The sequence below is a fragment of the Trachemys scripta genome, chromosome 15 (assembly GCF_013100865.1).
Source record: "Trachemys scripta elegans isolate TJP31775 chromosome 15, CAS_Tse_1.0, whole genome shotgun sequence".
In the NCBI taxonomy this organism is placed as follows: domain Eukaryota; kingdom Metazoa; phylum Chordata; order Testudines; family Emydidae; genus Trachemys; species Trachemys scripta.
Genome location: NC_048312.1, coordinates 5,680,816 through 5,698,159, shown reverse-complemented (window position 1 = coordinate 5,698,159; position 17,344 = coordinate 5,680,816). Strand labels below are relative to the sequence as shown.

Genomic DNA, 17,344 nt, shown 5'->3' with positions numbered 1-17,344 from the left:
AAACAACAAGGAGTCTGGTGGCACCTTAAAGACTAACAGATTTATTTGGGCATAAGCTTTCGTGAGTAAAAACCTCACTTCTTCGGATGCATAGAGTGAAAGTTACAGATGCAGGCATTATATACTGCTCCCTGCTCTCCATGTGTCAGTATATAATGCCTGCATCTGTAACTTTCACTCTATGCATCCGAAGAAGTGAGGTTTTTACTCACGAAAGCTTATGCCCAAATAAATCTGTTAGTCTTTAAGGTGCCACCAGACTCCTTGTTGTTTCTGCTGCACCCTGCACCTCATCTCCCTGCCCTGAGCCCCCGCCACACCCCTCCTGCACCCTCTGGGGACAGGGAGGGGGCGGAGTTGGGGTGGGGATTCGGGGAAGGGGTTGGAATGGGAGCAGGGAAGGGGTGGGAAGAGGCGGGGCAGGGGCGGGGGCAGCGAGGGTGTGTGTGTCAGCGATGCGGCCCTCGGGCCAATGAACTAGTCCTCATGTGGCCCTCCTGGTCATTTGAGTTTGAGATCCCTGGTTTAGTGTAAGGGACCATTCAAGGTGAGGTGGCCAGTCAACCGGTGGGGGCGGGGGGGGAGAGTAGTGAGTTAGGGATTCTTGTAATAAGCCATAAATCCAGTGTCATAGACATTATATGGCTTATTACAACAGTCATAAAGATATGAGTAATGGCTTATTACATCAATTTCTTGCCCACTAGGTCCCCTCCCTTCTCTGTCCTATGACTGCAGCGGTGTTGATGGGCCTTGAATGGTCCCATATTACTAAACAATCTATTCCCACCTTGTATTTAGCTGTCACACTCTGAGCATCTTTCCCAGCCCTGAATAGCTCAAAAGCTTCTCTCCCACCACCAGAATTTGGTCCAATAAAAGGCATCACCTCACCCGCCTCGTCTCTCTAATGTCCTGAGACCAGCAAGGGTACAATACTTCCCAAAGCTTCCCTGTGTCACCCTTGGAATAAGCCGCTGTGTAAGTGGCAAGCGCTGTGTGTCACTCTGGAACTTTTATCCACTTATATTTTCAAGGTTGATTTCTCCCCTCCCTCCCTCCCCCCGCCCTCCAAGGCACATTGCTGCACATACTGATAAATCTTCACTTTTTTTGTCTGAGCAGGAAAACTTCCATTAAATCTTCCAATGGACCTGGAGGTGTGGTTCTCAATTCAGTCCCAACCATGTGCTTAAACAGTACATAACGTGGGCTCGAATTGACTTGCTGCCTGTAGCAGAAAATCGTGGCCTATTGTTACTTGATGGTGTAGGGCCTGGTTCTGGTCTCTCCCCTTTTTACCTAGGGTGGCCACTGCTGCATCCCTGGAATACTGGACGTTCCTGTGCTTCCGGGAACGAATGGCACGGGACCTCCCCTGCCAGCGTGACCTTGCAGAGGGGTGTATTCTCATAATGGGGCCACCCATTCTTGATACGGGACAAAACCATGTCCTGTTTTGTCTCGGTACCGGACAGGGGATAAAGCCATAGTTCAAGGACTCTCCAGTATAAAACTGGACAAACAGCCTGCTTGGCATTACTCATCTTAGGGAGAGTAAGAGCAGATTCAAGTCCTTTTTTAAACTGATTCCCACTGCTTGTGTGCAGCGAAGTACTTGGGGAAATCCCACCCTGAATTAATGAGAGTTTGTGTGAATAAGGACTGGAAAGACCCCAGCTCTCTCACGGGTGTAAACGTGGAGTGATTGGACTGATATCAGTGCAGTTCAGTCAGCATAGAACTATTGTGAGTGAGATCAGAATTGGGTCCTGAATGAGGACTTCAGGATTTGGCCCTGTGTACATGTTGTACAGCCTCACTGAAATGTAGCCACTTCTGGGGTGGGAGGCAGCACATCACACAGCAGTCACGGAGGGGAAGTGTCATAGGATCTGTAATGTGTAGAGAGTGGGTGGGACCTTGGCTTTTATAACGTGTCATCCCAGAGCACCCCCCCACCAGTGACCTGCGTGGTATTTGATCGTTTGAACCTGTTCTTCCAGGGACTCCAATGCTCTGTCATACAGCTGCTCCAGCGCAAACCCTTGTGACTTGCACTGGTGCAAACTGTAGTGCACGGGGGCCAGGTGTGGCTGCACTGGGGGCTTGATCTGGTGCACTCCACTGGTGCCTGAAGTCCCTGTGTTGACAAGGTCTGGGCTGTCCAGGCCTGGCATTTGCATCTCTGAACCGCCCTTTGCTGGCCTGTCAAGCAGACAGAGCCCCCCCACCGGCCCCGAGAAAACCCCTCATGCAGCCTTTCTTCCTTTGTCTTTGCAGCGCACCTGAATCGCTCCAGTCACTGCAATGAATGGCCAGACTATCCCAGCAAGCACTCCCGGGCGTTCCCAGGGCTGGAATGAGTTCTGCGAGCTGCACGCGATCACCACGGCCAAGGAGCTTGCCAAGAAGTACCTGCTGTTTGCCACCGAGAACCCCCACCATGACCTCCTGGCAGCCGAGAACTTCTCGGTGCAGTTCACAGACCTCTTTCAGCAGTACTTCTGCAACGAGGTGAAGGAAGGCTTCGCCATGAACCAGTTCAGGGTCCTGCCCTTCAGCAGGGTGCGGGACTATAGGGAGACCAGCAAGAGGCACGCGGATGCCTCTTCGGGGCCGGTCGCGGCGAAGGTGGAGGCGGAGCTGACTGCCCACTCTGAGGCCGACAGAGCTGCTGACACTAACCCGCGGGGCCTGCCCAAGTCGTGGAGTTCTGAGGAGCTGATGGGGGCAGCCTCCCCTCTGGCCGCCAGGAGACACTTCTCCCTCACCCAGCTGCGGAGAAGCTGGCGCAAGTTCTTGCGCCGGAGATCCTCCGAGGCCATCCCAGGCGAGGGGGAGGTGCCAGAGCCTGCTCTCAAGCCTGGGCTGGCCAAAAAGATCCTGCCGTGGACCCTGTCCCGAGATCAGGCTCACGAGGTGTGCAAGGAGGGTCTCTTAAAATACGGCATGGTAGATGAAACCACCATGGACAGTGGGACACGCTGGCAGCGGTGCCGATTGGTTCTACGGAAGGCGGGGACGTCAGACAATGAAGAATATGTCTTGGAGCTGTTTGATCCCCCCAAGGTAAGCGGCCTGAGGTCTCTCAAATCCCTCCCCTGTTTGCTGCTGGCCACGTCTCTTCATTGCCTCATGCATTACTGTACTTCAATGCACTGTTCCGCTTTAACGAGGAGGTGCGGCCCTGGGCTGGGGAGAGCTAGAGCAGTGGTTCTCAACCAGGGATACGCGTACCTCTGGCGGTAGGTAGAGGTCTTCCAGCGGGTACATCAACTCATCTAGATATGTGCCTAGTTTTACAACAGGCTCCATTAAAAAGCTCTAGCAAAGTCAGTACAAACTAACATTTTCTATAGACAATGGCTCGTTTATATGGCTCTATGTACTACACACTGAAATGTAAGTACCATATTTGTATTCCAATTAATTTATTTTATAATTATATGGTAAAAATAAGAAAGTCAGCAACTTTTCAGTGGTCGTGTGCTGAGACACTTCTGTATTGTCTGGTTTTGTAAGCAAGGCGTTTTTTAAGTGAGGTGAAACTGGGGGTACGCAAGACAAATCCGACTCCTGAACGGGGGACAGTCGTCAGGAAAGGTTGAGAGCCACTGGGCAAGAGAATGGTCCCTGGCTGCTTGGATTGGTCAGGATTTGCATGGCCTGACGTGTCCCTAGCCTTTCTTTTAGAACTCCAGAGCTCCTTTGTGAACCATGGCTCCACTTTTGCCCCACTGGAGGAGCCAGAGTAGGTCTGATTTGAGGAAGTGGCCTTTGCTTCTTGGTGCCTCTATCCCCGTAAAGTGTAGGGTGGAATTCCCCTGCACAGAAAGCTGCGGCTCCTCCCTTACACAGCTGTTACTGAAAGAATCCCACAATGGAGGCAAGGAACAGGTGACCTAGGGAGGTGGGGGGATCTTGTCGGGGTGGTCTAGGTTTACCTGCGGTAGGATTGGACTAAATCTGTGTTTCTCAACCACTGGTCCGTGAGATCTCCCTGACATTGTTTGGGAAGGCAGCAAACCAATCCCTGGTATAGAAACACTGGACTAGGTGACCTCCTGGGTAGAAGGGACCTGTACATTTCTCTGATGTTTCTTTTCCTCTACAAGTTCAGGATGGGATCTCCAAATGGCCTAAATCTGCCTGGCCGTTGTTACTTGCATAGTGGTTTTATTTAAAAAAAAAAAAAAAAAATGTGAATCGGCTTCAAGTTATAAAAGTTTCTAGTGATTGGCTCTGAGAGAGTGACTTGGGTGTTCGTTCCAGGAATTCCTTGGCATATTTCCCTTGGGCAGAAGTATTCATCACTTTCCCATTATGAGCATTCTCTGAGTGGGGACTGAACTGCGAGTGGATTCAGATGCGGGGAGGAGTTGTCAACCTCTGTGCAAAAATATGGAGTTGAAATTCGTTTCCAGCTATGGCAGAAAGGGACTTTGGAAATAAGCAAAGGAGCCTTGTGCGTGAATGTTTTATTACTTGATTACAAGAGGTGAAGGCTACACTTCAATTGATTGATTTTCTTACCGGAGGAGTACAGCATTCATGTTTAAATCTCGATTGAGCCTCAGAATAATAAAGGGTCTCCTGTCCAGGGTCTGATCCTGCCTCCAGTGACATCCATGGGAGCTGGATTGGGCCCTTGGCTCTGCTCTGAAGGTGAAACTTTACCACACTTAGACTTTGGGCCCTACCTATTCAGAACTACCCTTTGCAGCTTTGATGACTAGGTGGGAGGCAGATGGATTCCAGTCAGAGAGTTTCCCTTTCGCTTCTGCTTCAGGCCTTAGGGCCTGATGTCTGGCAAGATTAGCTTTGTTGTGAAACCTGCTTCTCGTGCCCTGTGATTTGTGAACTACTGGTGCTCAGAATGGTTTGAGATCTAAGCTGTCAGGTGTCTGGGCTTTCCCGGATTCTGTTCTGATGAGGCACTAGAGCGCTAGCACCCTGGGGAAAAGGCAGGGAGTGGGAAGAAAGAGCTAGCAGGAAATTCTCGGCTCTGTTACTAGACGTCCTTTGCATCTCATTCAGAGCCTCCAAAGCTGGGTGAGCGTTATGAGCCCTGCTTTTCCAATGGGACTGAGGCATGGAGGGGTTAGGTGATGTGCCCAAGATTATGCAGGGAATCGGTGGCAGAGCCAGAAACAGAGCCCAGGGGCTAATTCTGCTCTTATCCTGGGGAGACCCCATTAACTTCAAGAAGTGACTGACTGGTGTGATTGGTGAATTGAGCCCTGAGAGTCCACCTGCCTGGGTTCTTATGTGGTCCTTATCACTGTAATAACCGAGAGTGGATTCTTTCCTCCTGGCCCCCCTTCTCTTCTCCCCCCCACCCCCCCCATCTGCTAGACTGGGTCTGTCCTTGTTGGGGTATATGGTGCTATAGGGTCTGGGCCCCGCTTTGGCCAGGAGGTAGGAGTGCTCCTCTGTAACAAAGGGGCTGCACGAGCGTTCGCACGTAGGCCCCTGCCCTGCTCTGGGGAGGGAGAGAATTATGCTCCCTTTCAAGCCCAGCTGCGAGGTTACACGTTCACAAGGCCCAGCCCGTCCTGGGACATGCCCACCCTGAATCAGCACAGCCAGACGTGCAGCACCTAAGAGCGCAGTCCGGCCCTGGCTGGGCAGTCGAGCGAGAGGTGTCCCGTGGTGACTGGGAGAACCTATACTGCTTCCTGGGTGGAAGGGCACAGACTGCTCTGTATCCAGGACCTGAATCGGCCGTTCCCACGCAGGCAGGTCACCTCCTGAAGTGACGGGGAGCTTTTCTTGCAGGAGTCCGACAGGAATGGGCCAAATTCAACCTTTGTTGACGTGGGTCAGTGGGCTTTCTGCCTGGGCCAGAACTGCGGGAGCAAGCCCCCTGGAGTCTGTGTTTAGCTTAGTAGAGACGCTTGACACAACCCTGTATCTCTGTACCCACGTGGGCTCCTTTATTCCCCAGCAGGGCTGTTATGATCCATAGGTTGACTAACCACTGCTAACTATGTCAGAGAAAGTAAAACCTCTCTTTGTCTCCGATTCCTTGAGAGCCCCTTCTCTGGGCTGAATCTCAGGGCTATTTTATTACCTTCCGATTTCCCTGTTGGGTCTTTGACCACGGCCTTGTCTAGTTCCTCACGTTGAAAGTGCTGGTTGTTACACTTTGGGGTGCTGTCAAAATAAGAGCATCAGATGCTTCTATTGAAGAGTGGGAAGTCTAGAACTTAGATACAACACCGCACCGGCGGAGAAACGCAGAGAAGGTGGAGGGTTGGAGAAGGGTTTCAGAAACGTACAGCACATAGCGCCGGGAGCCCGGATCCCAGCTCGGGGCCCTTAGGTGCCCCCACAATACAGATAATTCATAGTATCACTTAGGTACTGACTGGGTGCATCTCCTTGGTTTCCAGTGTTGGTTCTCGTACATGTCTTGGGAGAAGGGAGTTTGTAGGAGGGCCTGGCCGGGGGGGGAGGGTCGAGGTTTGGGTACCTGCTCAGCGCACACCTGTGATACAGAGAAAGAGGGAAGTGAAGGGACATGAAGGCTGGTGACTCTGCTGGTGCCGGCTGGGAAATGCAAACCTTACTGGGAAGGGCTGATTGACCACGAAGGGTGAGCCCAAGAGCAGCTGTGTCCAGCAGAGAAATCGGATCATCGAATGTCGCTGGAAAGGTGACCGTGGGACAGATGCCTGCACAATGGACTGATGGCTCTGCAGGGCTGGCTGCTGCCTCGGAGGGGAGGACTTTTGATCCTTGACTAGAGCGGTTGGAGGGTTTGATGGATCTGCACAGTCCGGTTTGGGGAGAGGTGGCCGTGTAAAGATTGGTTCTAAGAAGCCTGGGCAAAAAGGTCCCCAGGAAACCTCCTGTGTAGGGGTAGCTGGTGTAGGATTTGATATTGGCCAATGGAGGCATCCATGGTTGGCTTGTCTGCTTGAAGCACTTAATATCCAGACTGTGGGCCACGTTCCCCTGTGTAACTCCACTGGCTTTGGGGGGAATTGGGTCTAGTCTGCTGGAAAGTTGGTCAGGTTAATAAAAGCTGACAGCCCATGACCAATGAGCTCCAGTCTGTCGGGGGGAGAAACTGGTCTGCGGCCCCTAACGCCCATCCCAACTGCCCCTGTTGTTGGCAGCCTCGGAAGAGAGAAATAAACTCCCTTGGGTTCTAGATGCAGCTGCTTCAGGTCAGAGTTAGGAATAGGATGACCATACATCCCACTTGGCCGGGACAGTCCCCTTTTTCAGTTCTGTCCCGGCTGTCCCTACTTTTTCGCCCAAACTGGGCATTTGTCCCGGCTGCAAGGCAGAGTGGTGGCTGCTGCTCTGGCGTCAGCTGAAGGCAGTGCTGCCTGCCAGCAACAATGGAGAAATTTGCTGCTGGTGGTCAGCGCTGCCTTCAGAGCTGACCCCCCTCAGGGGCCTAGAGCTCAGGAGGTCAGCCCCAGCCCCGGGCGGCATGGGGCTCAGAGGGGTCAGTCCCGTCCCAGCCCCAGGCAGTGTGGGGAGAGCGGCCCTGCTGAGCCCGGGCCGTCCCGTTTTTACTTTAAGAAATATGGTCACCCTAGGGATGGTGCCGGGATGGCATGGGAGAAAGAGAGAATCTGCTTGTGCCTTTAAAGGTGACCAGCAAAGAGAAAAGGCCCTTTCTGAACACTTTATGATGGGGGCAGAGGGCCTGGTAGGGGTAAATGTCTTTCTTTATTTTAATGAGGTGTTTACATTAGAACAGGGTCAGCAACCTTCCAGAAGTGGTGTGCCGAGTCTTCATTTATTCACTCTAATGTAAGGTTTTGCGTGCCAGTAATACATTTTAACGTTTTTAGAAGGTCTCTTTCTATAAGTCTATAATATATAATTAAACTATTGTGTTGTGTAAAGTAAATAAGGTTTGTAAAATGTTTAAGAAGCTTCATTTAAATTAAAATGCAGAGCCCCCCAGACCAGTGGCCAGGACCTGGGCAGTGTGAGTGCCACTGAAAATCAGCTTGTGTGCCGCCTTCGGCACGCGTGGCATAGGTTGCCTCCCCCTGCATTAGAATTTCAGGTCTGGTCTACTCTGGAAGAGTCTATGATTAAAGAACTAGTGGAAAGTTGAGTAATTTTTTGGGGGGGAGATGTGGGGGGATTTTTAGTCTACTGTTTAAGACTAAAGTTCTGTGGTGGGGTTTTTTGGAGGGGGAGGGGGGCGGTTAATCTCCCATTTAACTTCAAAGACTAATTAACATTCTGGAAAAGGGGAGTCTTGGCTAAAGGTTCCAGAACCTTGTCTCCGAATGGTTCTCTAGCTCACAGTGCATCTATACAGATCCACGAAGTCCTCCAGCAAAACCAGAGAAGAGTAGACTTGAAATTCCTGATATTTCTAAATTAAATAGCAGGCAAACTCCACCCCTCCACCTCCTAAAAAACCCTTAACAAATTAAAAATCAGGCTACCTCTTTGTATCACTGAGAAGTGCAATAAAAAAAAAAAGACACAAGATCGATTAAAAAAGGCTTTCCCGTTTGCCTTCTGTGTTGCTTTTATAAATGGCTGCTGGTCACTTGAAATGAGCACCCTCCTCATGTCCCTGGAACTGCCCGCTGTCCGTTTCATCCAGTCCATGTGGAAATGAGCAGTGTTTCAGGTCTACTCGTGGTACCACATAGACCACAAATGAAAAGAGAGCAGTTTGCACCCTTGCATGTTTGTGGTGGCGTCTGGGTTACACGTATTGGTTTCACTTTTCACAGTTCCCCATGAAATCAGTTTCAGTAACGGGTAAAATTTGCACCAGATTTACACCACCTTGCAGTTTCCATTGAGTCTTTCTGCACATGCGCACGCTCACAAAGAAACTGAAATGTCTTCTGTATGGGCTGTCTAGCTCCACTCCTTATCCGGAGATCGTCCTCACACAGACTCTGTCCTCAGACAGAGCTCGGTCCTGCTCCCATTGGGCCAAATTCACCCTGGGCGTAACTCCCTGCACTACAGCGGAATTACTCCAGAAACGAATTTGACCACTGACTGCAACAGAAGCAGAATCTGGCCCAATGAGATTTGATTTGTAGACTAATTTTAGTGACACCCCCTCTTCCCAGCAATCAGAGCAGGCCTCATATTAGGCAGTGTTCCCAGAGCAGAGGCTGGCACTGAGACCCCTACGCGCAGTGCTCTGCCAAAACACTTCATGAAGTGTTGTTACAGCTGAGCTCTGTGCAGAACATCTCACGCCAGTCCAGGTTCACCTGAGGGGCCAGACTCGGAAGGAAACTCTGGGCTTGGGGAAATGCAGCAGCGGCAGCAACCCTCAGTGGAGCTGGGAGGAGAGGGAACTCCGCTCGTGTAAGCCACACGAATAGGGCCTTCTGACCTGCAGCATGGTTAGTTATTTTAACTGGGCAGCAGCACTGAGTTCCAGCTCCCGAAAGAGTCAGATGGAAAGAAGAAGCAAACAGACATCGCCTCCAGTTCCCTCCTTTTTCTGCTCGCTCTCAGTGGTGCAGAGAGGGGAAGACGCTCCACCCAAGCCCACGCCGGCGTCTTTGCGACCAGCGTCTGTGTCTGAAGAGAAAGGGGGATTTCACAATTTCCCCCAAAGGGGAGTTCTCCCTCTTTGCTGTGAGTCATTGCAGCCAACTTGCGGAGCAGCACGTGACCTGGCACGAGGATGTGGTGATAAGCTCAAAAATCAGATCTAGGGGCTGGCAAATTGCGAGCTCTCAATACTTGGTTTGTGTTTGCTGTCGACGCTACCCAACCATCAACTTGTGCTAGTTGGCGAAGCAGGATCCATCTGCTAAACCGTACAGCTGCAGTGACGTGTCCGGGAAGCAGCTGGGCAAGGCAAATGAGCTCGGGGATACCAGGCTGGATATCTCTGGTCAGTTGTTAGAGGTCTCTGGGGTAAATTCATTGCTAGGGCCAGTGGGCGCAACTTGGTTGCAGCCAAGAGAATGGCCTTCCCTGTTTTGTTAAAGAGCAGCTGAAGTCAGCCGCATTCTTGGGTGGGATTGAGGACAATCATTTCAACAGGACCTTTCATCCCAAACAGGGCCGGCTCCAGCATTTCTGCCGCCCCAAGCCAAAAAAAAAAAAAAGGCGCGATTGGCGGTGGCAGTTCAGCGGCTGGTCCTTCGCTCCTAGAGGGAGTGAGGGACCTGCCGCCCCCGAATTGCTGCAGGTGCCGCTCCTCTCTCTTGGCCGCCCCAAGCACCAGCTTGTTAAGCTGGTGCCTGGAGCCGGCCCTGATCCCAAAGCTGACCTGAGTCTTTCTGGTTTTACAAACACAGGAATCGCTTCACCCACCCACTGAAGTGCAGCCACCTCTGGGGTGGCTCACGGCAGATGTTTAGCTGCACATGGCAATGCTGCACAATTGTTTGGAATCAGAACTGAAGAATACCACCATGTTCAAGGGGAATGTGAAATTAGTCCAGACAGGCACCCAGGTACTTTTTCTCATGCTTCTTTCTACCCGTTTATACTTTTCAGTCCTACCTGTGGCCAGTGGCTCTAATTAACCTATTGTGTTTCCAAATAGTCTTTGTCTTTTCAAAGCAAAGTGCAGCCTGGCTCACAAGTCTGAAAGCAACTGTAGTAAACCACATACATTTTTCCTGCCTTAGCAATCCCTGACCCAGTTTAATCTTAAATGCCATTTTTGGTTTTGTACTTGATGTCTTTGTATTGAAGGAAATAATTGCCAAGGAAAAGCCACAAACTGCAAACGCCCGTGGAGGTGGATAAAACAGTAAACACAAACAAGTAGGGGTATCCTCAACAGAATAATGCCTGCTCCTCCTTTGAGCTCCTGTGTGCAGACCCTTGTCTCTCTGGGTCCTGGTCCATGAGGAGGCTCCCAGGGGCTAAACGAATAGTAAATAAAAAAAAATATTCAAGTGTGTACAGAAAATTGGGAACTTAACCAGTTTATTTACATTTCTGGAGTATTATTTGTTAGGTTTTTTTCTTCTTCTATATTTAGAGCTAAAGTCAGTGGTGGTGGCACAGATGCTGGTGGTTACACATCAGGCCTGAGTCTGATCCTATTATGCTAAACTAGTGTAAATCAGGAGTAACCCTGGTGAAGTCAGTAGAATTACACTAAGGTAAAAGAGAGGAAAATCAGGCATGCTAGGTGCAGATTAGTCAGGAAACTGGTATAAGTGGGGGGGAGAGATAACTTAGTGGTTTGAGCATTGGCCTGCTAAACCCAGGGTTGTGAGTTCAATCCTTGAGGCAGCCATTTAGGAAACTGGGGTAAAAATCTGTCTGGGGATTGGTCCTGCTTTCAGCAGGGGGTTGGACTAGATGACCTCCTGAGGTCCCTTCCTATCCTGATATTCTATGAACATTTCTAAGTAACAAGGGGCCTGGCACATATACCCAAACCTGTGTACACCTTCTGGCCATGATCTCTCCATGCATGTTACATTCACTGAATGCTAAATCAGTGCAAGCTACCAGTTATCACACCCATTTCTAACCTGTTTGTGCCCAATGTGACATTTATTCCTCTGTTTACATCACTACTAAAGGATCAGTCTTGCAAGTACTTACACACATGAGTAACTTTACATGAGTAGCCCTATTTAGTTCAGTGGGAATGACATGAGTAAAATGACTTGTACATAAATGTTTTCAGGGATGGGATCCTAAATTTGGCCCTTCATGCCTAAATTAAGGGAAACGCTCTGATAGGATTTACATCAGTATAAATCTGGAGTAATTCCCAGTGACTTCAGTTGAATTGCTTTCCATGTGGAGAATCAGAATGTGGTCCAAACACAAATAATTTTGGCTTCAAATTTAAGTTGGGTTTTTGTTTTTTATTGTTTTAAGTAAGAAAAAGATGGTGGTTAACAATTGGATATGAATTGAAATGCTTTATTGGTGTTAAAACAATGGAAAACATCTTTAAAACTTAAATTTCAGGTGGCAGCCTCAGAAACCTAAATGCAGTTATCTGGTCGTAGTTTATTAATACCAGAAAATGAAACTGATTGTAAATAGAAAGTGAAACTGATCAGTCTAGTTTCTTAGCCAGGCTGAATGAAATGCAAAAAGAAAACAAACAGGAAAAATGGAGGAAAGTAAATTAGCTTTTGAATGTTTGCCCTGTTAAAGTAACTGAAGTTGTCATTCGTAACAGACAGTTTTGACTGAGGGAGGAGTTCAAGTTTGGCCCTCGTGATTCTTCTCTTATCAGCATCCCAGTATGACCAACCTCCGGCTCTCAAAAATCATGAGATGTAAAACAAACAGATGCACCTTTGGGTTCTTGGTCATTTGCCTTGGGTTTCCAAGCCACTGGGGTCACACTTGGGTCCCATTTTCAAGCTTTTTTTCTCCACCCAAGGACTAGAAACTTACTGTGGTGTTTGTTGGTATGTTTTGTTTGTTTTTTAATTGAAAGCTGAGATTCTCACCTAATCTTACTCCTCCAGGAGTTGAAGCTGTACGAATGGTGTGTGTGTGTGTGTGTGTGTGTGTGTCAGTCCAGTCAGTCAGTCAGAGGGCTCTGGTAGGCTAACCTTGGCGGACTAGAGCATTCCAGCTGAACTTTGGCAGACCAAGCTGTTTGCTAGAGAGCTGCTCTCCTTGGAGAGATGCCAGCTGATCTTTAGGATTATTCTTTTTCAGATTTTTCTCCTCTGGAGAAATGTTTTTCCCCTCCCCACCTTCTCCCCCAGTAAACTCGAAAGAGGCCTAATCCTGTAAAGCCCGCTGTGCACAGCATCAAATAGACAGGGGTTGCTTTGAAGAGCTCAGATCTCATTTCCTCCTGGGGTGGGTTGGATGGCTGGGGCTGGCATTGCATGTGGCTGCAGCCCTTGGCCCGCCACACAGTGAAAGCCAGGATGCAGTGCCAAGGTCTGATCAGCCAGCCTCTCAAATGCTCTCTGACATCTCACGGGCTGCTTTCCTCGGTGGTAGCCTGTAGGCACAGAGGGCTGGATGCTGGGCCCATACACGTCAAATGCAAAACTTCCATGTGGTTTAATAGGGAGGATTGGGCCCTTGAAACATGCAGCCAGCCTTATTTCATGTGTAGGTAGGTGTTTGTCGTCCGTGTTCTCTCCTCTCCCCCCCCCCACACACACACAGGTATTGGAACGTGGGATTTAAAGAAGATAATTTTTAATCTAAAAAATATTTCATGTCTCGAAAGTTTCCAGGGACCCAGACTAGGAATCCATTCAGCTTGTGTATACAAACCTAGACTTAATAGAAGACCACGAGATAGGAATTGGATTTAAACTCCGTCTGAGTTGCCAGCTGCATGTTTTATTTCCCTCGTGAGCTATAAATAGATCAATGGGTCTGTATTTGCTGTGAGCCTTCTCCTTTAAACACTGCCATGCTCCGATCACGCAGGATTTGGGTGGCTCTTTAGGGTTTGGTGTTTTTCTGTTTTTAGTTTGAAATAGAGAGCACACACACAGAAGGTAAGAGTTCTGTGCCATTTGGCCCAGCTGGTTGTGGTTAGAGACACACACCTGTTCTGAGGTTTGTGAATACATACACCTTAAACACATTTTTTTCTGTGCAGAGGCAAAGCTGCAAATGCAAATTTTGCTCCCTCTTTTCTTGTAAAGCTGTGAAAACGCTGCAGACTGAATCCTGATCTCACATACTGAAATCACTGGAGGGTTACTCCAGATTCATATCAGCCTGGCTGGTGTAAACCCTGCCCTTGCATCATTCAAAAGAGAACATTAAAATGCAGATATTTAATTAGCTACTCTCCTGTTGGGAAACCTATTGAGCCCAGTTCTGTGGCTTACTCCACTTCGGAGATGCATAGAGAGTGCAGAGTGGGGTTCCCACTGGCATGGGGAGTTCCCAGTGGATGTAGAGTCAGTGTAGCGGGCTCCTTCACCCCTGCTTCTGTACAATCCCCGGCACAGGAGGTGGGAAGGGGGGTGTTGGAGCATGGCTGGAGCCTGCTTTGCTCCAGCAAACCCCAGGGGATGGGGATGGCTTGTCCCTTGGGGATCATTACCAGCTAGTGAGGTTTAGAACAGCCTCCAAAATGCTCTCTGAGGCCAGCTCTGCAGAACTTAATCAGGGAGCTGGTGAGAGCCCCTCCGAAGCTGATTGCAGCATGAGGTCCGTGGAAATACAGTTTTCCTCTAGGGATCCCAGCATTCAGTGGGTTCACAGAAAGAGCCTTACTTGCATTGACAAGAGCGCTTGTGTTTTTTAGCATGGGTGGGACCCAAGGTACCAATCAGCTTTATATGAGAAATTTATCGATCGGAGATCTTTAACCGAGAGCTAGGGTGCTCTTCTGAGCATTGCTGGGAATGCAGCTCTTATGACCGGCCTCCAGGGACATGAACATGGGCAAAAATAAAATAAACATGAATGTGAGGTTTGACTTGTTTTACCCTCTCTTCCTGGTAATGTTGGCTAGGGAGATGTTCTGGGCTGGGAACGCGCTGTCTGCTGATCCAGGATCACTCCCTCAAGCGAGGAAAATGACGTAGGTTCTGTGAGCGTAATGTTCCAGGGAAGTGTTTGGAAAACTACAGCGCAGTTCACTTGAATTCGTTTCCCAGCCCTGTTTCTGACTCACTGCGTAGACTTCCCCTGGGCAAGTCACTTAACCTCCTTGAACCTCCGTTTTCTCCAGAGCTCACTGGGGTTAAGAAGAACTGATTAATAACAAACTATTGCTTATAACGTGTTTTTAAGATTATTTGATCAAAGATGATATCAAGGCTCGATCCTGTAAGGAGTTAAACATCAAAGTCATTGGGGGTCAGCCCCTTCCAAGACACCTGCAGGATCAACCCCTAAACAGATAACTTTTCAGTCACTGGAGGACGGATTTTCGAAGAGATTTAGGCACCTTTCCAAATCTTGTCCTGGGTCGTTAGTCTTAGTGCTGTAGTTTCAGTAGATGTTTATAATTCCTTGTTTACCTGCTTACCCAATTCAGGCTGCTGATTCCCTTGCTTTTGGTTTGTATAGATCTAAATAGATGTTGTTTTTGTGGTTGATTTTCCCCAAATCATGATTGTTTCATTGGTGTAAATGCACGTTTTGCTTCACTTGCATTGACATCACTCCCGTGTGTTGTCCTGGAGTCACCACATGGCATCAGAGGGACTCAGGGGACTTAAAGATGCCCAAAGGGCGTGCAGAAATAAATAGCTGTAGCAACGCTTTCTCGGAGGCTGACACGTGTGTTTGCCAGTTTCCAGCTGTGAGTAAATTTTTGCAGCCAAGTCCTAAAGCCCATGAAAATTGGAATTTCTAATGGAAACGTCCACGGGTGTTGTTACAGAAGGGAAGGGAGGGGGGAAATGGGGTTTTCATTTCTGCAGGTTTCGTTATGGCATTTGTAATGATCATGCTCTGAGATGAGCCAAAATGATTCCTTCCAGTGGGCAAGCCGTGCTGCCCGAGCCAGGCCTTCTGCGTAAGGTGGGGTGAGGCTCAATCGTCTCTCAGTTGTGTTCTGAGCAAGGCTATTTTCAGCTTCCTTGGCTATCCGCCGAAGTATGTTTCTCAAACTTCTCACTGATTGAGCCAGCATCTTTCCTACCCTGTTACGCGCGTAGACTTCAGCCATCTGGAGGAAGGATAGCCCAGTGGTTATCATGCTGGTCTGGGACTCTGGATACCTGGGTTCAGTTCCCTGCTGTGACTTCGGCAAAGCGCTGATGTCTTTGTGCACTTCAGCTCCGGCCCTACTTCTCGATATTGAGGGTCTGTATATTAAAGGCCCTTGGGTGCTAAGCTAATTAGAGGGGGCCTATGAGTACCAGAAGTAGACGAAGCAAACAGGCTTTATGCAGGGGCTTTGAACCTCCCCAGGGTGAAGCAGATAGTATCTTCAGCGGCTGCTGTGGTTGTAACAAAGGGGATGGGGGGAAGCAGGCCGTTTAAACAGTGGATAATGTCTGTTTCATTCACTCGGGCTGTGCGTGGGGGATGGGGGGGATGCAGGGACACCATTTGGCCCTTTGTCAGTAATACACAAATCTTAACTGGTAACAGATTGTAGGAACTTCTTTGCAGTTGGTTTGGTTGGGGGATTCATGGCTGGCACAAAATACAGGTGGCCTGGCCTGCCTCCTGCAGTAGGGGAACTCCAGCTGAGAGCTAGTGGAGTTGGCGGAGGGTGATGCAGGTCAGTGAATGCATCCCATGAAGTTAGAACGCGATGTGTTAGTGTTACCCCTCTACATAGCGCCTTAGGTCTGACGGCACTTCAGAGAGCACGGGGGAAGCCAGGCTCCGTGTTCTGGAAACGTAGGGTCTGTTTGCACTGCAGCTGGAAGCGAGTCTCCTAGTCTGGGTGCGCAGACGTGAGCTAGTGTGCTAAAAATAGCAGTGTGGACATGGTGGCTTGGGCCCACCCCGACCCCCTGAGTCTGAGCTTGGGTGCCTAGCCTGACTCTCCCAGGGCTGCAAGGTCCACACAGCTATTTCTAGTGCAAGTTTGTCCACTTGGGCAAGGAGGTTCGCTCCCATCCACACCCTTATGGTCTGACTCCAGATCTACAACGCCCAGGGCATCAGGTGCGAGGAGGTGCAGAGACCGGGTTCGTGCAGAGACATGGATATCAGCTTTGCAAAAGAAGTTGGTTAACCATAGATTCTTTGCTGTGTATGTTCTCATCCCACATTGGTCACGGTCGTATCGGAGCCCCTTCCACCCAGCACCTGAGAGCAGCTCACAGCCATGAGACGCCTTGTAACCGCCTGGTTGTTACCCCGTTTCACAGAGGGGGAAACTGCAGCACAGAGAGGCAAAAGACCCCTCACCCAGGGAGGCTGTGAAACGGTACTTGGCTGGCCTGACTTGTCCTGTGTGTTAGCCAGGAGTCTGCCCTTCTCCTACCAGTGGCTTGGAAGGAGAAAGAGGATGCTTGGTCATTAGCACGGGGAGCGGCCAGTGTGGCGGGCAGTCAAGAGGGAGCAATGTGATGAGTTATCACCTTGATTAGAAATGTTCGCTTACAATCTGTTTTTCCTCTGTGTGTTACTGGTCCTGCATAGAATGTCAGCAGGGCACATTTTTCCAGGTACAGCTTTGGCATGGACAGTCTTGGCAATATATCCCTCTGTCAGAAACAGGGCTGTGTCTCGTCGCTGGCATCTGAGCACGTCTACCTTCTGCTTTGACTTGTCATGTCAATCCGGCTGAATCGCGTCTCACTGTGCAGTTACCAGTCTGATTATTTCAGATGTTGTGGTGGTTACTTAAAAAACAAGCTGATGTGGACTTAACCGCAAGCTCAGCTTTATGTATACGCTGGAAATCCCCACCCTGGTGTCTTTGTGAATGGAAAAAGGTCTTTCATTCATAGGCAGGAAGGGCCCACTGGAGGTCTGCTTCGTGAGCTGC

At 49.5% G+C, this 17,344-nt stretch overlaps 1 protein-coding gene across 2 annotated transcripts in view; it reads left to right on the top strand.

Moving 5' to 3' along the window:
* SH2B3 (SH2B adaptor protein 3) overlaps positions 1-17,344 on the top strand; it is a 97,678-nt gene that overhangs the window by 17,412 nt on the left and 62,922 nt on the right. For both annotated transcript variants that reach the window (XM_034790801.1, XM_034790802.1), the window contains exon 2: positions 2,284-3,072. In XM_034790801.1, the coding sequence (XP_034646692.1) occupies positions 2,311-3,072 (762 nt within the window). In that variant the 5' untranslated portion in view covers positions 2,284-2,310. The remainder of the gene's footprint in view (positions 1-2,283; positions 3,073-17,344) is intronic.